We start from the raw sequence: 22078 nt of genomic DNA on the forward strand, positions 1-22078 counted from the left end.
AGGAGCGCCTCTGCCCGGCCGCCCCGTCTGGGAAGTGAGGAGCGCCTCTGCCCGGCCGCCCCGTCTGGGAAGTGAGGAGCACCTCTGCCCGGCCACCCATCGTCTGGGAAGTGAGGAGCGCCTCTGCCCGGCCACCCATTGTCTGGGAAGTGAGGGGCGCCTCTGCCCGGCCACCTATCGTCTGGGAAGAAGTGAGGAGCGTCTCTGCCTGGCCGCCCCGTCTGGGAAGTGAGGAGCGCCTCTGCCCGGCCGCCCCGTGTCTGGGAAGAAGTGAGGAGCGCCTCTGCCCGGCCGCTCCGTCTGGGAGGTCTACCATGGAGGCCAGAAGCAATGTGGGGGCTGGACGTGGTGGCTCACGCCTGTGGTCCCGGCACTCTGGGGGGCGAGGCGGGTTGATCACTTCGGGCTAGGAGTTCGAGACCAGTCTGGCCAACTTGGCGAAACATGAAAAATACAACAGACAAACCAACCAACCAACTCAGTGACAACAAAACAGGTCTACCCTGGAGTCATACTCTAATTTTTTCTATTTTCCTCCCTTTCTGATCCTTTATCCCACTTTCTTTTTCTTCCTCTTCCTTCTCCCTCTTCTTTGTCAAATAGAGGATTGAGTTATTATCACTGATCCACATAAAGTCCCTCTCTACCTTATTTTAACTCCCACCCCCCATTTCTATTCCCCGACTTCCCATGTGTAACCTTCCTAATATGTTTGATACGCATCTTTTTGTTTGTATGTATTTTTAGAAAATGTTTATTGTTTTTGTGTGCAAAAAAAATTAATTAAAAAAAAATATTGACAACCATGGGGAAAGTGTTTGGTTCTTCTTTCCTGATCCTTGAGGCTTTCAGGTTCTTAAGTGACATTTAGAGATGATGAAACTTAAGAATTTCTTTTTATTTCATTTTGTTTTTCTTTTTAAAAAATAATCCTGTGAGTGCTTCTCTCTATATATATGCATTTGTGTGTGTGTATATATGGTATAAACAAATGAAAAACAACCCTAAGGGTTTATTTCCTTTCGTGTGAAAGAAGCTCAGAAGTAGGCAGGCTAGGGCATGTGAGCTCCGTGAGATAATTAGAAACCAGGGCTCCTTCTAGCTTTTTGGGCCATCATCCTTAGCCCATGGATTCCAACTTCTAAGGAGTTTCATGGGTGCTTTTAAGGTATAAGTTGGCTACCAGAGCTCCAGCTGTCATATCCATGTCCCAGGCAAGGAGGAAGAGGTCAGAGCAAAAAATACTTCTTACGAAACATCTCTGTGTCAAGCAGTGAGGATTTAGTGAACCAAATAGATTTGGTCCCTGTCCTGTTGGAGCCTTGTCAGGGGGAGTCAGCCATTACAGACATAACCACACCTACATATATCATTTCTAATTTGGATTCATGCTATGAAAGTAGATAACTGGATTGCCTGAGAGAATAATGGGAAACCTAATTTAGATATGAGGATGGGGGGTCTTTTTAGCAGAAGGTACTTGGGCAGCAGTTACTGCTGGGTTCCCAACCAGCTATCTTTGAGTACTGATCAAAGATAGGAATCTTTGTAGTCATCATTCACAAATATCCTTGGAGCTTCTGTTTAAGATATCTGGGAATAAGTTGTGCTTATTCTTATTTCAAGTCCAGCTGAGAAGCATGTTTTGTTTTGTTTTGTTTTTCTCCAGCCAGCATGGGAAGAAGAAAAGAAAGAACTCGGCAGTGGTGAGTTTGATGTTTTTGTGCAAACCTTTATAATATTGCTATGTAGTTTATTTTGTTTTCCTTTCAGGTCTCCTCCACCTTACCCCCGTTCCTTCCTGAAATGATCCAAATCTGCTAAAGAAAACCCTTCTTTAGGAATAATTAACCAAACCATTCTCTATTCAGAGACTCCTTTTTTCTGTCTCCTCCCTGTAGGGCGATGAAGAGCACCTTGAGATAATAGGGGGAACTGTTGTGTGTTCAGGGGGAGTTTTTGGTCAATTAAAAACGAATCCCCAATGTGATGAGATAGAATTTCAATGGACTAGGAGTTATAAGACCTGGGCTTCTAATTCTAATTGTACCATTTATGGATAAATGTGACCTTGGATAAGTCACTGTAAGACTGCTATGTCCATGAGAGCAGTGTCTTGGTTCATTTTGTTCATTGCTGAATCCCCATCCCTAGCCCTGTGCTTGACACATAATTAGACAATAAATTTTTGTTCAGTTTGTTGAGTGAATAAATGAATGACCTTTCTGGAAAATGAAACAAAACAACGAATCCCTGTATGATCTGAATACAACAATAGAGTTGGGAGCTTGAGAGGGAAACATGCGGCGGCCCTCATCGTTCAGAGGAGGTAACCATGGCTGGAGTACATGCCAGGGTAGTGTTGAGAGGCTAGAATGTTGTTGGAAAGGACTAGGCTAAAAAGAGTGCTTTGGAGAATTCTTTCCATTGTTTCTCTTCCAGAAAAGCAAGTCATTTCTGGGTCTCTCTGGAAATCAGTCCGCAGAAAAACGAGTAGGAACACCAGGGATGATTGTGCCTCCCCCAACCCCAGTACAATTGTCTGAACAATTCAGTTCAGATTTCCTACCTCTCTGGGCTCAATCCGAAGCGTTACCTCAGGGTCTACTGAAGGAGTAAGTATCATGTAGGTCTGTGGGAAAGCCAGAGCACCTGCTTTTTATTGAAGCTGGGATGGGTCTAAACAGTGTGCTTTTTCTGAGTAGGACTAGGAGAAAACTATCACCCCAATTTGTTTACTGAACTCTTAGACTTACCAACAGGCAGGGATGACCTTCATAACCACCACCATTTGTCACACTTACCATTTGCCCGGCCCTGTGCTAGGCACATCACATGTACTTTCATTTAAATTTGCACTAGGAGGTAGGCACTATCACTCTCTTCTTTTTATAGGTGAATTATGAATAAGTGATAGGCAGAATATGTGGTCTGCAGTGAGATGACCTTTGAATTTTACATTGAAACTTAACTGGCTTTATGAATTTTGGTAATGTATTTAGCCTCTTAAAGCTTCATTTTCCTCATTTGCAAAGTGGGAATATCTGTTCTCAGGTGTTGTAAGGTGTTGTGAAAGCACATGAGCCTGACATAGAATCAGCACTGAGTATATGCTGCCATGATGATCGTAGTTGCATCAGAAAGGTGTTACCAAATGAGCACTTGTTGGTACAGGCCTTTTCAGACCCAAAGTAGAGATTTCTTGGAGCCCTTTACATCTCTTTCTCCTCAGCCATGCTTTCCAGGAAGAGCTGTTGCCGACTGTCTGGCTGTCCTCTGTCCCCTTCAGACTTTTGCCAGGTGGAAAACAAACCATGCTTTGTCCGGAGATGAAGATAAAATTGGCCATGATGAAAAAGAATATTCCCTTGGAAAAGAACCAACCTGACAGTGCAATTTCTTCTAAGATGTTTCTATCTATACACCGCCTCACCCTGGAAGTAAGAGCCAGGAAGCAGCAGGGAAGAAGCCTATGTGAAAATTCAAACCCATCTCTCCTCAAATCTGGAAGAGCTGACATTCTATTCCTTATCTCTCTTCTGCCTTTCCACTCTGAACCCAAGCCCCAGAGAAGGCTGGGCTCTATATAGGTAAAAGCCAGTCGATGGGGAAGTGTTGAGAGATCAATGTTCTCTATTTCTTTTTTATTTTTTCTTTTTTGAGAGACTGGGTCTCACTCTGTCACCCAGGGTGGAGTGCAGTGGTTGATCATGGCTCACTGCAGCCTTGACCTTCTGGGATGAAGCCATCCTCCCACCTCAGCCTCCAGAGTAGCTGGGACTACAGGTGTGCGCCACCATGGCTGGCTAATTTTTAATTTTTTGTAGAGACAGGGTCTCACCATGTTGCCTAGGCTGGTTTCGAACTCCTGAGCTCAGGTGATCTGCCCACCTCAGCCTGCCAAAGTGCTGGGATTACAGGCATGAGCCACCATGCCTGGCCATGTTCTCTATTTCTTCCGCACTTTGTTCCCCACACCTTTTCCCTTCCTCCGTAGCCCCTGGTACAATGCTGCAAAACACTGGGTTCTTAAAATGTGCTTGTTGACTGGATGAATAAACGCGTTTGGGGGATACATTTGGAGAAAGGGAAAGACCTGCAGTAGAGCTTTTCTTTTTCTTTTTTCTTTCTCCAGAGACCAGCACTGCAGTATCCTGAACGTTTGAAGAAATTACATAACCTGAAGACAGAAGGTAGATTTGCTGTTGCTGCTGGATCTCTAAGCACCATTTTCTGTTAGCCCACATTTCTCATACTTTAACATGGTCCAATTCAGTTATATTTGTGGCCATAGTCATACAAGGTCACATGTAGAACTCAGGAAACAATAGTTTCAGGAAGCAGCCCCTCTGGCTTAGTCCTTACCAGGGAGTCACCATTGTGAAGGAAGGCACAGCAGGCATTCCAGTGGGAGAGAGGGGGCTGTTAGAAGAGGATCAATCTGGCTCTCTGGTCACCAGGTTACAGGAAACGGCAGCAGCAGCAGCAACAGAGGAAGGTGAAAACACCTATTAAGAAACAGGTAGAGTGGCAGTGAGGGGCTTGCTGGGACTGGGAGAGGTAGCTACAGCCTGGGATGGGAAGGGATGTATGAAAGGTCGGAGTCTCCTTGTTTTCTATCAGGTTATAGATATAAAGTTATTGTCTGGTTGTAGATGTTAAATTCCTTCTTTTTGATATTCCTTTTGAAAAAAGTTTTCTTTACTTCCAAAAATCCTAATTTGTTCCTCCTGTTGTGGGTTTCAGGAGGCTAAAAAGAAAGCCAAGAGTGATCCAGGGAGCCAGAGCACTTCACATAAACATCCAGTTACCACTGTTCATGACCCTCTCTATGGTAAGGGGAATATATGCCTGGTTGGGGGTGATAGGATCCCTGAGGGGTAGGTATCTGAGGGCAGGAAAAGCTAAACATGCTCTTGTCATTTTGAGACCTGCCTTTGTCAGGCACTCAGAGTTTCTTGGAATGCTTCAGTCTGTCTGGTCTCTCATGCACCATCCTTCCCTCATAAATTTGCTAAACAAACAAGCTGAGCCAGATGTCTGCTTCACATGAGGGCTTGAAAGATGACCATGAACATGAATCACAGTCATCTTTTCCTCAGGTTCTACCTTAGAAAAGGCAGGGCACTTTGAGGATCAGGAGAGGAGCAAGCCCAGGTTATTGAAGAGAAAACCCTGAGGGCCCATTGTCCAATGAGGCAGGGAGAGGTGGGGCCCCTCACTGGAACCCCAAAAGAGTTCTAAGGAAGCAGAGCTCTGGGGCCCCCTAACCTTCCTGCCACAAGGTAGAGAGTCTCTGGAGCCTCACGTTAAAATCAACACGTTGTCTAGCCCCATCCAAGAGTCAGGGAGCCAACTCTTGTCAGGCAGTTCTTTTGCTCCGGTGCTCATGCTGGACACAAGAATGGACATCTCCCCTTTTTGGAGTCCTTATTATGTCTGAGCTCAGGCATATACTTACCCCTATCCCTGCAAAATTTTTCAGCTTGAGTGGAGAATGGGAGGAGGGAGAAAGAATCCCCCCAAACTTTGGAGGGTCGTTGTGCCCTTCTCAGACTGGACATTGCTGACTTTAATATGAAAACAACTGTTTAATCATCAGAAAGAGCTCTCCAGTCCTGGGGCACTGGGAGGGCTGAGATGAGGTTTCCTGAGAAGGATGTTGCCCTCTTGCTTTCCTTCCCATCTCACTTAGTTGTCTGATGCCAATGATCTGCTCTAACCTGAAGGTTAGAAGGTTCCTGCCCTTCTTATCAGAGGTGGACAGAATCAGGGCTTGGCCCTGGGCAGGAGGTGGTGTATCCAAGGGTAGCACTCCATCTAGGGTGACCGCTACCACTCCCCTGAATTCCGTTCCGGTGCCTTTTTTACCCCTTCCCAATGCCTCCAATAGGAGCAGTTTTGCTTGGGTGACTGGGGTGCCTCTGTGAGTCATGTTCATAGAGCAGTGGCCTGTCCTCACTGAGTTGAGAAAGGCTTTATGGAAGAGATGATTTTTGCATTGGCTCTTGAGTATGTGTGGGAGTTTTCCTGATATGGAAAAGAACTCTTGAGAGGGAATAGCCTGTGCAAAGGCATCTAGGAGGATCATAGCTGCTCAGGAAATACTGAGCAGTTGAGTGTGGTTGTGGGGTTGGGTATTTAAGGGAGAGTCGTCTATCACGCCAAAGAGGTAGGCAGGGGCTTGTATGGACTGCTAAGTCATTTGACCTTTATCATCCAGGCCAGTGGTGCTCTGCCTTGACTGTACACTAAGACCAATTGTGAAGCTTTTATTTATTTATTTATTTGAGATGGAGTTTCGCTCTTGTTGCCCAGGCTGGAGTGCCATGGTGCGATCTCGGCTCCCCACAACCTCCGCCTTCTGGGTCTGGGTTCAAGCAATTCTCCTGCCTCAGCCTCCCGGGTAGCTGGGATTATAGGCATGCGCCACCACGCCTGGCTAAGTTTTTGTATTTTTAGTAGAAACGGAGTTTCTCCATGTTGGTCAGGTCGATCTCGAACTCCTCCGACCTCAGGTGATCTGCCCGCCTTGGCCTCCCAAAATGTTGGGATTACAGGCGTGAGCCACTGTGCCCGGCCAAGAAGCTTTTAAAACTCTAATACTCAGACTGTGTCCCAGCTATTAAGTCAGAATTTCTGGTGGTAGGAACTAGGCCTCAGTGTTTTTTGTTTGTTTGTTTTTTAAAGCTCTTCAGTTCTCCCAGTGTACAGCTAAGGTAAGAACCAGTGCTGGTAGGGAGTCGATGGAAATGCTATAATTTAGCATAATACCTCTGGTGGCAGCTTGGAAGATGTTTGTTTAGGGAAAGGGAGATTGAGAAAAGAATGAATGAATCTACCTAGGGACTAGTTGGGGAAGCAGCTGATGCAAGAGAAACATAAAACTAGAGGTTTTTGTTTTTGCTTTGTTTGTGGGTACATGAGGCATGGTGCAAGAAGATGAGTCACATTCTGGTAAGAGGAGTATTCATACACAGTGAAAAAGTAGATTAGGGTTTCTTGGAGGAATCCTGGGTCTTTTAACACACACTTGAGTGTAATCTCTAATTCTGTAATAGATAAAGTTACAGTCCCAGGTGAGCAGAATCTCAAGTAGAACTCAGAAGGTCTAACTATGTTTTACCTGCTATCAAGGTCTTTTCCTGGATGCGGAGTCACTTGTAGAGTAGGGGTCACCTAGAAGCCCCAAAATAGGGTATGATATGCCAATAAGAGGAAGATTGAATGGACTCTTTGGTTACTAGGTTACAGAACTCTGCCAGGTCAGAACAGTGACATGAAGCAGCAGCAGCAGATGGAAAAAGGAACCACTTCGAAACAGGTAAGAGTGTACCAAGGCCTCTGCTAGGACCCAGTTTCAGTTATCTATTACTATGTAACAACCCCAAAGCTTAACCATGGTGATTTGTTATTTCTAGTGATTCTGTGAGTTGACTGGACAGTTGTTCTTCTGTTTGAGGTCACTTAATGCAGCTGGGCTGAGGCTGTTGGCCAAGTTGCTGGTTTTCCTTCCTGAGGCCTCTCCGTGTGGCTTATTTGGGCTTTTTGATAGCATAGTAGTCTCATGAAAGCAGTTTCTTAAGGGATGGGCCTGGAACTAAAACAGTGTTACTTCTGCCACATTTTCTTGGCCAAAGAAGTCACAAGTCCATCCCAGAGAGTAAATAAGAGAAGAAATAGGCCCTATCTCTTGTTGGGAGGAACAGCATGTGCATACCAGAATGGGAGGAATTGTTGGAAGCCATCTTTGGAGGCCGTCTGCCCTTAGTTGACTGCAGGGAATGGGAAGGAGTGGTTCTAGGTTCATTTGGACAGCACAGAGGGCAAAGAACGTGTAATACAAGCTCCTCTTCAGTCCCAAGAGGTGGGTCTCTGGCTCATCTTAGATGTTAATTTCTCCAAGAAAAGCATCTTTTAGAAAAATCCTTTTAGTTTCCTAAAGTCTTGATTCAAATTTCCTTCTACCCCAATGAATTTCAGGATTCCACAGAGAGACCAAAGATGGATTACTATGACCATGTGGATTTCCACCACAGTGTAAAAAGTAAGTTACTAGAGTAGAGCAACCTTAGTAAGTGACTGAGGAGAGGGAGAGTTGAACCTGTGTTGACCAGGATAGTTTACCTCCCTGATGGCACACTTCCTCTATCTCAGAGAAGTCCTAAAAAACACCCCATTTTTCCTTTTCTGTCCTCCATTTGTTGTAGTTGAGAGGAGTTTACAGGTGCAATTAATGACTGCATCTTCTTTTAGGTCCTGAATTGTATGAAACAGAACCCACTAACAAGGACATTAGTGCTCCGGTGGAAGCTGTGCCAGAAGCCCAGGCTGCCAGGCAAAAGAAGATCTCCTTTAACTTTTCAGAAATTATGGCTAGAACAGGCTGGAACTCTGAGCTCAAACTACTTAGGATTCTTCAGGACACTGATGATGAGGATGAGGAGGACCAGTCCTCTGGGTCAGAGTAAGAAGCCTCTGGAGGAATAGGCTGAAGGCATCCCCTGGGGCAGCTGTGTTCCAAAGCGGGATGGCTGGGATCCTGAGGGCAGCAACATTTCACATAAGGGCAGGAGGAGAGGGGCTTTTGCTCTCTGGAGCCTTTATCAGGGCCTGAGCTCTGAGCTTAGGGATTCCGTTTTCTTTGTTCACCTCTACTTGCCTCTAAAATAAATGTAGGCGAAAAATCCCCAGCCCTTTTAAATTTAGATTATTTCTTTTCCATTAGGGTCAGAATAATTTTGGTGATTAAACACAACTGCTTCTCAATCAAAAGACTCATTTTCTGTTTGTAGGAGGAAGGGAAAGATGTTTCTTGGTATCTGTTTTCTGGGTCACTGTTATCTCTGAAGCTCTGAAAGGTTTCCAGTTGTAGGAGGCTGAATTTGGCTCATGGGAGCTGCCATGATGCTCCCTAGATTTTTCTCTCATTCCCTAGAAATGGTTTCTTTTGGAGATGGGATCTACATCGTTATCAAATAATGTTCATTGTGCTGCTGGTCTTAAGCTGCTAGGCTCAAGCAGTCCTCCCTCCTCAGCCTCCCAAATTGCTGGGATTACAGGCATGAGCCACTGTGCCCAGCCAAAAGCTCTAGTTTCTTTCTTTTTTTCTTTTTTTTTTTTTTGAGATGGAGTTCCGTTCTTGTTGCCCAGGCTGGAGTGCAATGGCATGATCTCGGCTTACCGCAACCTCCGCCTCCTGGGTTCAAGCGATTCTCCTGCCTCAGCCTCCTGAGTAGCTGGGATTACAGGCATATGCCACTATGCCCGGCCAATTTTGTATTTTTAGTAGAGACGGGGGTTTCTCCAATGTTGGTCAGGCTGGTCTCGAACTCCTGACCTCAGGTGATCCGCCCACCTCAGCCTCCCAAAGTGCTTTGATTGCAGGTGTGAGCCACCACACCCGGCGAAAAGCTCTAGTTTATAAGGAACTGAGTCTGGAGGAAAGTTTCAGTGATGCTCATAAAGGCTCAAAATTTCAGTCTCAGGGAACCTCTAACTTGGTTTTGGAGGGTTTTTTTTTCATGTTTTAGTCCTTAAAAAGATTTAATGTAGTAAAAATTTCAAAATTACGTAAAAGGAAAGAGAATAATATAATGAAATTTTGATGTATTCAGTATCTTAGATCTGGGCAAGGAAGGCCCTTGGCCCCGTACTTTAGAAAGTCCTCTGGTGTTCTGGCTGTGCTGCCCCTCATGGCAGAGAAATCTGCAGAGCCAAGTGGATGTACACCTAGCTGGGGTCTGTGACTCCCCTTTTAGACTTTGTTCCTGGTATTTGGAACCCTGGAATTCCTTGCCCAGTGGCCTCTTGCCTACTTCCATGGCTTCTGCAGGCCTCTTTTGTGGGTCCATCCTACCAAGAGTGGACTATCCCACCAGTGTGTGTGCTGCTTGGTTCAAGGGGGTAGGAGGAGGGTATTTGGAGAGGGATGTGCCCAGAGCTTGGACAGATAGATTGGTGTGTATCAGCATTTGTGGCCTTTCCCAGTAAGGATGGGATCATGGGGATGAGAAGTGAGGGCTGGCTCTTCTAGTGCTGCATGTTAGTGTGGAACCTCAAGGAATCTGTGGATTTTGAATGAAGCTGGCTTTCTAGATCATGAAGGTATACTGGTCAAGGTAGCAAGTTAGAACATGTTTTATTTAACGATTTGTTAGCTTAATTTATAGTTTTTAAATGTTCAGACATGGTTAGTAGACTTGTTTTTGTACACTTATCCTGAGTCCTGCAAAACATTAGGACTGCCCAGAGCCATCATTTGGGACACATTTTAAGGAGGAAGAATTTAACCCCACAATGTAGAGATCATTAATTTACAGCCCCATTTTAAAGGTAAGGATATCAAGGCTCAGAGACGGGATTTGTCTTGACTGAGCTCATGAACTGGGAAGTGGGGCTGAGCTGGAATCTCGGTCTCCTAGTGCTAGGTCAGAGCTCTTTTCATTATTCCACTCTGCTGTTCTCTCACCTCATTCTCCAGAAACAATGGTAGGTTATTCATCATCATATTTAACCGGAGTCTGACTTCCTCTCCTTCCTGGTGTGCTGTCTTCCTCTATAATTGATTAATGTGGGTCCCAGGGATGCTGGCTCCATGTTTTTTATAATCAGGAAAATTGGAAACATACAAAAGTTAATGAGCTCCCATGTATCCATTACCTAAGAATTAGCAATTTATGACCAATCTTGTTTCATATACATACACCCCCATCCTGAACAAGGTTATTTGAATCAAAGGTCATTTTATCCATAAATATTTCAGCATACACTTCTAAAAGAAAAGTGTTAAAAATAACTACAAAAATTAATCATAGCTGTTTAATATCAAATATCCAGGCAAATTCAAATTTCCCTCTATTATTAATTTCTTTTCACAGTTGATACCTTCAAACTAGAATCCAAATAAGGCCCATAAATTGTATTTGGTTGATATGCTCAAAAATTTCTTTCTTTCTTTTTTTTTTTTTGACACAGGATTTCACTCTGTTACCCAGGTTGGGGTGCAGTGGCACGATCACAGCTCACTGAAGCCTCGACCTCCTGGGCTAAGGTGATCCTCCTGCCTCAAATTGTTGGGACCCCAGCCATGTGCCACCACGCCTGGCTAATTTTTTTTTTATTATTATTTGTAGAGATGGGGTCTCGCTATGTTGCCCAGGCTAGTCTCAAACTCCTGGGCTCCAGTAATCCTCCCATCTTGGCCTCCCAAAGTGCTGGGATTACAGGTGGGAGCCACCTGGCCCCTAAAATTCTTTAATCTATAGGTCCCACTTTCTTCTTTTTCATTTTTCTTTTCTTGCAATTTACTTGCTGAAGAAACTGGGTTGTTTGGTCTGTAGATTCCTACGTTCTTGATTTTGCCAGTTGTATCCTCATGGTGATTTTTAACACGTTTCTTCATTCTCTTTATTTCCTGCAAACTGTTAGATCCAGAGGCTTAAGCTGCTTCATGGTTTTTGTTGTTTTTTTTTTTTGCAAGAAAATTTCATAGATGGTATTATATTCTTCCATCAGGAGGCCCTTAATGTCTGGGTGTCTCTTCTCTGGTCTTAGTGGCCAATAATGATCTTTGCCTGATTTTTGTATGTTGATCGTGTATCCCGCAACATTACTTACCTTGTTATTTAGTTTTGGTAGTTTTTTAGTGGATTTCTTATTATTTTCTTTTTCTTTTTTGGAGTGTTTCGCCTTTATTGATAGTGTTGTTGGGGACAGAGGAAAGGTTTCTTTTCTCACTTATTGCTAGGTTAATGACAGAGACATCTATAGCAAAGGACAGATTAGCAAGAGAAAAGCACACACATTTATTTAGTATAAGTTTTACATGACATGGGAGCCTTCCTATGGAAGTGAAGACAAAAACACAGGGAGACCTGGGTATTTTTATGCTGTTTGATGAAGAGTAGACAGTTGTGGAGAAGTATGATTGGAGGACAAAAGAGTATGATCTAATGGTAATAAACTGGGGGAACTTAGCAAGGCGTGTTTGTGCAGATTCTTCTTTGTGTCCCTTGTGTCTTCAGAGCTAAGGATATTTCTTTCCTTTAGGTATAGGGAGGGTCCCTCTCAAAATGAGAAACTTGTTTTGGGGAGAAGAGGAAATGATGAGAAGAGGGAATGATGAGAGTGACCTTCCTGGTTCTGACCTTCCTGGTGTTTTCTGACCTTCCTGGTGTTTTCAAATGCCAAGGTGCCATATTTTGGGGTTGCATGTCCTGAACCCCATCACTATCCTCTTCTAAATTCATCCCTAACATGTCAAGATGACTTCAGGGTGGTCACATGGTCCTGAGGCTTCCCCTTCATGAGTGAAGTGTGTTTTTCTAATGTGATGCTCCTGCAGGCAAAGTGGGGAAAGATGCCTTCTGACATGCAGCCCAACTCGTTTTTGGCTTATCATTCCTTTCATCCAGCAGGAACTAAGATTGCACCTGCCCACTTGCTGGTTTATTATACTACAAAGGATACAGATGAAGATATGTGTAGGTCGAGGTATGGGGGAAGGGGCTTCCATGCGTTCCCTGGGCACGCCATCCTCCAGGAATCTCCATGTGTTCAGCTATCTGGAAGCTCTTCTTAGGATTTTCTATATACAAGATTATATCATCTGCAAATAGAGAGGTTTTGTTTCTTTCCTTTTAATCTTCATGCTTCTAATTTCTTTTTCTTGCTTAATTGTCCTGGCTAGAACCTCTAGTACAATGTTGAATAGAAATGAAGAGAGTAGACATCCTTGTTTTATTTTTGATCTTAGGGCAAAGCATTCAGTCTTTCACCATTAAGTATGATGTTCACTTGGAGTTTTTCATGGAAGCACTTTATTATATTGAGTTCCCTGTTTTCTTTTCTTCTCTCTTCCTTCCCTCCCTTCCTTCCTTCCTTCCTTCCTTCCTTCCTTCCTTCCTTCCTTCCTTCCTTCCTCTCCCTCTCTTTCTTTCTTTTTCTTTTCTTTTCCTTCCTTCCTTCCTTCTTTTCTTTTTTTCACAGACTGTGTTGCCTAGGCATGAGTGCAGTGGCACCATCATGGCTCACTGCAGCATTGACCTCCCAGGGCTCAGGCCATCCTCCCAGCTCAGCCTCCTGAGTAGCTGGGACTACAGGTGTGTGCCACCATGCCTGGCTACTTTGTTGTATTTTTTGTAGAGATAGGGTCTCAGTTTGTTGCTCAGGCTGGTCTTGAACTCCTGGGCTCAAGTGCTCCTATTGCCTTGGCCTCTCAAAGTGTTGGGGTTACAAGCATGAGCCATCATGCTTGGCACTACCTTTTTCCTTTTTCTTTTTTTTTTTTGTTTTTGAGACAGGGTCTCACTCTGTTGCCCAGGCCACAGTGCAGTGGCACAATTATAGCTCATTGCTTGCAACCTCGTCCTCCTGGGCTGAGGTGATCCTCCCACCTCAGCTGGGACCACAAGTGCACCACCATGCCTGGTTAATTTTTTTATTTTTATTTTTAGTAGAGACAAGGTCTTGCGATGTTGCCAAAGTCCTGGGCTGAAGTGATCCTCTTGTCTCAGCCTCCCAGACTGTTGGGATTGTAGGTGTGAGCCACAGTATACCCAGTCTTGAGTTCCCTTTTATGCTTAGTTTGTTGAGTGCGTGTGTGTTTTTTTGTTTTGTTTGTTTGTTTGTTTTTAATCACGAAAAGGCATAGGATTTTGTAAATGCTTTTTCTGCATCTATTGTGATATTGTGATGATCGTGTATTTTTAGTTTTTCTTTTCTTTTTTTTTTTTTTTTGAGACGGAGTATCACTCTGTTGCCCAGGCTGGAGTGCAATGGTGCAATCTTGGCTCACTGCAACCTCCGCCTCCTGGGTTCAAGTGATTCTCCTGCCTCAGCCTCCCAAGCAGCTGGGACTACAGGCATGTGCCACCACGCCCAGCTAATTTTTGTATTTTTAGTAGAGATGGGGTTTCACCAGGTTGACCAAGATGGTCTCAATCTCTTGACTTCGTGATCCACCCACCTCGGCCTCCCAAAGTGCTGGGATTACAGGCGTGAGCCACTGTGCCCGGCTGGTTTTTCTTCTATTGATATGGTATATTACATTAATTGAATTTTTGATGTTAAGCCAATCTGTGTTCCTGGGATAAATCCTACTTGATCATGTTGTCTAGTTATTTTTATATGCTGTTAGATTCAATTTGCTGGGATTTTTTTGCATCCATATCAGAAAGAAATTGATCTGTCGTCTTCTTGTGATGTCTTTAGTTTTGGTATGAGGGCCTCATAGAAGGAGTTGAGAAGTGTTTCTTTCTCTTCAGTTTTTTGGAAGAGTTTGTGAGGAGTGTGGTGTTATTAGTCCTTTTCTTTTCTTTTTTGAGACAGTCTTGCTCGGTTGCACAAGCTGGAGTGCAGTGGTGTGGTCTTGGCTCATTGCAACCTCTGCCTCCTGGGTTCAAGTGATTCTCCTGCCTCAGCCTCCTGAGTAGCTGGGATTACAGGTGTCTACCAGCACGCCTGGCTTACTTTTACATTTTCTAGTAGAGATGGGGTTTCCCCATGTTGGCCAGGCCCTCCTTGAACTCCTCAAGTGGCTGCCTGCGTCGGCCTCCCAAAGTTTTGGGATTACAGGCATGAGCCACCATGCCCGGCCTTATATTAATTCTTTAAATGTTTGGTAGAAGTTACCAGTAAGGCAATCTGGAGCTGGGCTTTTCTTTGTGGGTAGTTTTTATGATTATTCGTTCAATCTCTTTATTGATATAAGCCTATTCAGATTGCCTATTTCTTCTTCTTCTTCTTCTTCTTCTTCTTCTTCTTCTTCTTCTTCTTCTTCTTCTTCTTCTTCTTCTTCTTCTTCTTCCTCTTCTTCTTCTTTTCCTTCTCCTCCTCCTCCTCCTCCTTCTTCTTCTTCTTTCTTCTTCTTGTTCCCTTTTTTTTTTTTTTTCTTTGGAGACAGGGTCTCGCTCTGTCACCCAGGCTGGACTGTAGTGGCACAATCCTGGCTCACTGCAACTTTCATCTCCAAGGCTAAAGTGATTCTCCCACCTCAGCCTCCTGAGTAGCTGGGACTACAGGCATGAGCCACCATGCCTGGCTAATTTTTTGTATTTTTGGTAGAGACAGGGTTTCATATTGCCCAGGCTGGTCTTGAACTCCTGAGCTCAGATGATCCACTTGCTTCAGCCTCCCAAAGTACTGGATTACAGGCGTGAGCCATCACACCTGGCCCTATTTCTTCTTGAATCACTTTCTGTAGTTTGTGTGTTTCTGGGAATTTGTCCATTTCATCTAACTTGTTGAAGTTATTAGCATTTTATTAGAATTTATTAGTATTTACTTATAGTATTTCTTTTTCTTTTTCTTTTTCTTTTTTTTTTTCAGACGGAGTTTTGCTCTTGTTGCCCAGGCTGGAGTGCCATGGCATGATCTTGGCTCACTGCAACCTCCACCTCCCTGGTTTAAGTGATTCTCCTGCCTCAGCCTCCCGAGTAGCTGGGATTACAGGCACCTGCCACCACGCTCAGCTGATTTTTGTATTTTTAGTAGAGACAGGGTTTTACCATATTGGCCAGGCTAGCCTCGAACTCCTGACCTCAGGTGATCCACCCGCCTTGGCCTCCCAAAGTGCTGAGATTACACGCATGAGCCACCACACCTAGCCGACTTGTATTTCTTTTAATCCTTTAAAGGTTGGTAGTAATGTCCCCTCTTTTATATCTGGTTCTAGTAATGTGAGTCATCTTTCTTTTTTTCTTGGTCAATTAGGTAGTTTGTTAATTTTGTTTATCTTTTCAAAGAACCAGTTTTGTTTTCATTGATTTTCTGTTTTTTAATTTTCACTCTAATCTTTATTACCTTCCTTCTGCTTGCTTTAGGTGTAGTTTGCTCTTTTCCAATGTCTTATGGTGGTATAAGGTTGCTGATTTGAGTCATTTACAGCTTAAATATCCCTCTATGTACTGTTTTACCTGTATCCTGTAAGTTTTGATATGTCTTCATTTTCATTTACTTCAAAGTATTTTCTCTTTTCCCTTTTGATGATTTTTAAAAAATCCATTGGTCTTTTAAGAGTGTGTTGTTTAATTTCCATATACTTAAGAGTTTCCCAAATTTCTCTGTTCTATGACTTACATCTGTATCTGAGGAAATCTCTGAGCCAAAGTCCTGGTGGTGGGCGTGGGAACAATGATGTGCTTCTTCCTGAGTGACACCCCCATGTTAGATTCTGAGTGCTTGGTAGATGGGAGAGGTAGCAGTCACCGGTCTTCTTGGCTTGCCTCTCAGTGTGAAACTCCGCCCATGAACTGGGGCAAACTCAATCAGAGCCCTGGTATTTTCAATGGTACCTAACCCAAGGTAGAGCCTATTTCCGCAAGTGGAGGTTGGATTTATACCAGCTGTACTCACCTGGAACTTTGCCTGCAGCAACAAGTAGTGGGGAAGGATGAGAAATGCTGACATCCCATCCCTCCTGGGAAGATAGCTGAGGGAAGAGGCAGCCCTGTGTTCTAGGCTGAAGCAGCCTGAAGTATAGTTTTTGCCTCGCTGAATTGAGGGTGGGAGGACAGAGAGGGCATGGGTCTTGGTTCACATACCTCAGATTCTTGTAATTCTGAGTTTTTGTAGATTTTTCTTGAACAAATATTTATTCATTTGTGGTATGCCCTTAGGGCCATTTCCAGAGTCTTTAAATGTTTGTTTTTGTTTTGTTTTGTTTCATTTTTTAAACAATTCTCACTAGTTTTACTGGAGAGCAGACCTTGGAGGTCCTCAGTGTCACACTGAAAGCGGAACTCTGGCTTGGGCCTGAGAGTGACCCAGGCCCAAACCTCTATTTATTTATTTATTTAATTATACTTTAAGTTCTGGGGTACATGTGCAGAACGTGCAGGTTTGTTACGTAGGTATACATGTGCCATGGTGGTTTGCTGCACTCATCAACTTGTCAACTACATTAGGTATTTCTCCTAATGCTATCCTTCCCCTAGCCCCCCGTCCCCTCACAGGCCCCAGTGTGTGATGTTCCCCTCCCTGTGTCCATGTGTTCTCATTGTTCAACTCCCACTTATGAGTGAGAACATGTGGTGTTTAGTTTTCTGTTCTTGTGTTAGTTTGCTGAGAATGATGGTTTCCAGCTTCATCCATGTCCCTGCAAAGGACATGAACTCATCCTTTTTTATGGCTGCATAGTATTCCATGGTGTATATGTGCCATATTTTCTTTATCCAGTCTATCATCAATGGGCATTTGGGTTGGTTCCAAGTCTTTGCTATTGTTAACAGTGCTGCAATAAACATACGTGCCCATGTGTCTTTATAGTAGAATGATTTATAATCCTTTGAGTATATACCCAGTAATGGAATTGCTGGGTCAGATGGTATTTCTGGTTCTAGATCCTTGAGGAATTACCATTCTGTCTTCCACAATGGTTGAACTAATTTACACTCCTATCAACAGTGCAAAAGCATTCCTATTTCTCCGCATCCTCTCCAGCATCTGTTGTTTCCTGACTTTTTAATGATCACCATTCTAACTGGCCTAGATGGTATCTCATTGTGGTTTTGATTTGCATTTCTCTAGTGACCAGTTATGATGAGCTTTTTTTTATATGTTTGTTGGCTGCATGAATGTCTTCTTTTGAGATGTGGCTGTTCATATCCTTCGCCCTTCTTTTTGATGGGATTTTTTTTTTTTTTTCTTGTAAATTTGTTTCAGTTCTTTGTAGATTCTGGATATTAGCCCTTTGTCAGATGGATAGATTGCAAAAATTTTCTCCCATTCTGTAGATTGCCTGTTCACTCTGATGATCGTTTATTTTGCGTGCAGAAGCTCTTTAGTTTAATTAGATCCCATTTGTCAATTTTGGCTTCTGTTGCCATTGCTTTTAGTGTTTTAGTCGTGAAGTCTTTGCCCATGTCTGTGTCCTAAATGATATTGCCTAGGTTTTCTTCTAGGGTTTTTATGGTGTTAGGTCTTATGTTTAAGTCTTTAATCCATCTTGAGTTAATTTTTGTATAAGGTGTAAGAAAGGGGTCCAGTTTCAGTTTTCTGCATATGGCTAGCCAGTTTTCTCAACACCATTTATTAAATAGGGAATCCTTTCCCCATTGCTTGTTTTTGTCAGATTTGTCAAAGATCAGTTGGTTGTAGATATGTGGTGTTATTTCTGAGACCTCTGTTCTGTTCCATTGGTCTATATATCTGTTTTGGTACCAGTACCATGCTGTTTTGGTTACTGTAGCCTTGTAGTATAGTTTGAAGTCAGGTAGTATGATGCTTCCAGCTTTGTTCTTTTTGCTTAGGATATAAACAGAACCAATGACAAAAACCACATGATTATCTCAATAGATGCAGAAAAGGCCTTCAACAAAATTCAACACCCCTTCATTCTAAAAATTCTCAATAAACTAGGTATTAATGGAACATATCTCAAAATAATAAGAGCTATTTATGACAAACCCACAGCCGATATCATACTGAATGGGGAAAAACTGGAAGCAATCCCTTGGAAAACCAGCAGAAGACAAAGGTGCCCTCTTTCACCACTCCTATTCAGCATAGTATTGGAAGTTCTGGCCAGGGTAATCAGGCAAGAGAAAGAAATAAACGGTATTCAAATAGGAAGAAAGAAGTCAAATTGTCTCTGTTTGCAGATGACATGATTGTATATATAGAAAACCCCATTGTGTCAGCCCCAAATCTCCTTAAGCTGATAAGCAACTTCAGCAAAGTCTCAGGATACAAAATCAATGTGCAAAAATCACAAGAATTCCTCTCAGCAATAATAGACAAACAGAGAGCCAAATAATGAGTGAACTCCCATTCACGATTGCTACAAAGAGAATTAAATACCTAAGTATAAAACTTACAAGGGATGTGAAAGACCTCTTCAAGGAGAACTACAAACCACTGCTCAAGGGAATAAAAGAGGACACAAACAAATGGAAAAACATCCCATGCTCATGGATAGGAAGAATCAATGTCGTGAAAATGGCCATACTGCCCAAAGTAATTTATAGATTCAACGCTATCCCCATAAAGCTACCATTAACTCTCTTCACAGAATTAGAAAAAACTGCTTTAAATTTCATGTGGAACCAAAAAAGAGCCCGCATAGCCAAGACAATCCTGCGATCTTTTTCTAAAGAGAAACCTCTCACTCATCAATTATTTGGTTCTCCTAAGTACAGTTCATACAGGAAAGGCAGATTAAATGTTCAACTGCTTCAAAACATTGTCTTCAAACAGGCCAAATTAGAAAGCTAAATTTGCTGCCTACTTGGGCCTCCTCTTTTCCAAGCCAAATCGAAAGTATATGACATCATTTGTGTTACTAGACTGAGCTATACTTAGCTGAATCTTCATAGGGAGAGGAATCAACAAGGTGTTATTGGGCTGTTTCCCTGAAAATAATTGTTCCTTGAATGTGCGTTACATTGCAGAATGACTTATGTGGGCTGGGTTTAAAAAATTTACAATTTTCTTTCTTTTTTTTTGAGGTGGTGTCTCACTCTGTTGCCTAGGCTTGAGTGTAGTGGTGCCATCTTGGCTCACTGCAACCTCCACCTCCTGGGTTCAAGTGATTCTCCTGTCTCAGCCTCCCGAGTAGCTGGGATTACAGGGTGCTCGCCACCACACCCGGCTAATTTTTGTATTTTTAGTAGAGACAGGGTTTCGCCATGTTGGCCAGTCTGGTCTCGAACTCCTGACCTCAGGTGATTTGCTTGCCTTGGCCTCCCAAAGTGCTGGGATTGTAGGCATGAGCCACCGTGCCTGGCCTACAATTTTCTTCACTTCTTATTAGCCTACCCTCAGACCTGTCCACTGGAGCAAACCCAATTTCTAATGGTCAGTGGTGGGGATGAAGACAAGGCAGGGTTTGCCTTCCATTTGCTTATTTTATCTAAAGACTTAGGCAGAGAAGAGAAGGTATAACTATTTTATATCTAATTCAACTACTTTGTTGGTGAAGCAACTCTCAGAAATTGGAACATTCTTTTAAGTCCTGTTGATGAGTACACAGTTACTTTTTGAATCCTGGCGGATTTTGAGTGAGAAGATATGCACTATCTGAATACTGGCTTTTGTGTCTATTTTCAAAGGGAGATAAAACACTTGCAGACTGAAACTTGTTTTACCTTTCACATAGCAATCCCTCAAATTTAGACGATCACAAACAGAACCCCGGGAAATATAATCTCCAAACCATGTTAGTTTTCAAGGTACTTTACACTCACTATTTCAGTTGGTTCTCTGGCCAACTACGTAGATAGATGTGGACTGTATCCAGTTGATAAATTAGGCTCAGAATACAGGACTGATGAGAGCCCATTTGGGGTCTTTGAGTGAATTAGAAAAAGACACCCTTTAAAACACTTTACTATCATCTGTTGAAAATTAACTCAATGACTATACAAATCTAAGATGGTTATAATATGAGCAGCACCCCTAGAGTTGGTCCACGACCTTCACAACAGACCTAGTGGCCCTGCTGGAGAGGCCAAAAGTCAAAGGTGAGCAAGTAAAGGGGCCTGGGCTTAGAACCTTGGCTCAGCCTGTCCTCATCCACTGTATCCTGACACCTCTCCGACTCCTTCTCTTTAATGTACAACTGAGACTGGGATACGCTTAGACTGAAAGGAAGGACACGGCCATGTAGAAAAGAATTGACTGAAGGGGAGGAGTACTCATGAACCCCTTGCTTCAGCCTCCCAATGTTCTGAGAGTGGAGGAGCCAGGTAACTGCTGCTAACTGCCATTTCCCTACCATCTAGGCCTAAGGAAGCAGAAGTAAGACTTAATTAATAGCCAGGATTGCTTGGAGATTCACTTTACTTATTTAAACCAACAAGAAGACTTAAGATTTAGCCTGTTGGAATATGGTTCTAAGAGGCTTATATTCCCAAGAAACTAGTCCTTAGTTTCTTTTGTTCTTTGCTACTTTGTGATCCCTGTAGAGACAGGCCATTTGCTTTGGGTTACCGTAATTTTCTTTTCTTTTTTTTGTTTTTTGAGACAGAATTTTGCTCTTGTTGCCCAGGCTGGAGTGCAATGGCGCGATCTTGGCTCGCCAAAACCTCCACCTCCCGGGTTCAAGCGATTCTCCTGCCTCAGCCTCCCGTGTAGCTGGGAATTACAGGTGCCCACCACCATGCCTGGCTAATTTTTGTATTTTTAGTAGAGACGGGGTTTCTCCGTGTTGGTCAGGCTGGTCTCGAACTCTGACCCCAGGTGATCCGCCCACCTCAGCCTCCCAAAGTGCTGGGATTACAGGTGTGAGCCACTGCTCCCAGCCTGGGTTACCATAATTTTCTTTTTTTTTTTTTTGAGACAGAGTCTTGCTGTCGCCCAGGTTGGAGTGCAGTGGCGCGATCTCGGCTCACTGCAGGCTCCGCCCCCCGGGGTTCACGCCATTCTTCTGCCTCAGCCTCCCGAGTAGCTGGGACTACAGGCGCCCGCCACCTCGCCCGGCTAATTTTTTGTATTTTTAGTAGAGATGGGGTTTCACCGTGTTAGCCAGGATGGTCTCGATCTCCTGACCTCGTGATCCGCCCGCCTCGACCTCCCAAAGTGCTGGGATTACAGGCGTGAGCCACCGCGCCCGGCCTAGGGGTTACCATAATTTTCTAAGCACACTTCCTAGTGACACCTGGCCCAGTTTGACACCTATGTAGAAGCAATAGTCAATGAAAGCATCTTGAGACATTCTAGGCCCGTACTCAGAGCCAGCTGGACTTTGTTTTGGTATTGGTCCCAACCTCTGGGGTGACATACACTGTTCTTCATTGATTTTGTTTTTGTATGTTCTGAGACAGAATCTCCCCCTGTTGCCCAGGCTGGAGTGCGGTGGCGCAATCTCTGCTCATTGCAACCTCCGCCGCCTGGGTTCAAGCGATTCTCATGCCTCAGCCTCCTGAGTCACTGGGTTTACAGGCATGTGCCACCAAGCCCAGCTAATTTTTGTATTTTTAGTAGAGACAGGGTTTCTCCATGTTGGGCAGGTTGGCCTCGAACTCCTGGCCTCAAGTAATCCGCCCACCTTGAGCTCCCAAAATACCGGGATTACAGGCGTGACCAACCGTGCCCAGAATGTTTTTGAATTATAGAAAGCCCCTTGGGTTTGGTGAGA

At 43.7% G+C, this 22078-nt stretch overlaps 1 protein-coding gene across 5 annotated transcripts in view; it reads left to right on the forward strand.

The window, feature by feature from the left end:
* Window positions 1-22078, forward strand: part of RGS3 (regulator of G protein signaling 3) — a 188145-nt gene that overhangs the window by 13734 nt on the left and 152333 nt on the right. For 2 of the 5 annotated variants that reach the window (XM_003264033.4, XM_003264034.4), the window contains exons 6-14: window positions 1670-1706; window positions 2443-2615; window positions 3290-3440; window positions 4136-4193; window positions 4461-4522; window positions 4747-4834; window positions 7248-7324; window positions 7984-8047; window positions 8257-8680. In XM_003264033.4, coding sequence (XP_003264081.1) covers window positions 1670-1706; window positions 2443-2615; window positions 3290-3440; window positions 4136-4193; window positions 4461-4522; window positions 4747-4834; window positions 7248-7324; window positions 7984-8047; window positions 8257-8471 — 925 coding nt within the window. In that variant the 3' untranslated portion in view covers window positions 8472-8680. Of the gene's footprint in view, window positions 1-1669; window positions 1707-2442; window positions 2616-3289; window positions 3441-4135; window positions 4194-4429; window positions 4523-4746; window positions 4835-7247; window positions 7325-7983; window positions 8048-8256; window positions 8776-22078 lie in introns of those variants that run through there. The other 3 variants (XM_003264035.4, XM_030817652.1, XM_030817657.1) reach the window with 3 other exon arrangements.

This window comes from Nomascus leucogenys, chromosome 8 (assembly GCF_006542625.1).
Source record: "Nomascus leucogenys isolate Asia chromosome 8, Asia_NLE_v1, whole genome shotgun sequence".
NCBI classification, from domain to species: domain Eukaryota; kingdom Metazoa; phylum Chordata; class Mammalia; order Primates; family Hylobatidae; genus Nomascus; species Nomascus leucogenys.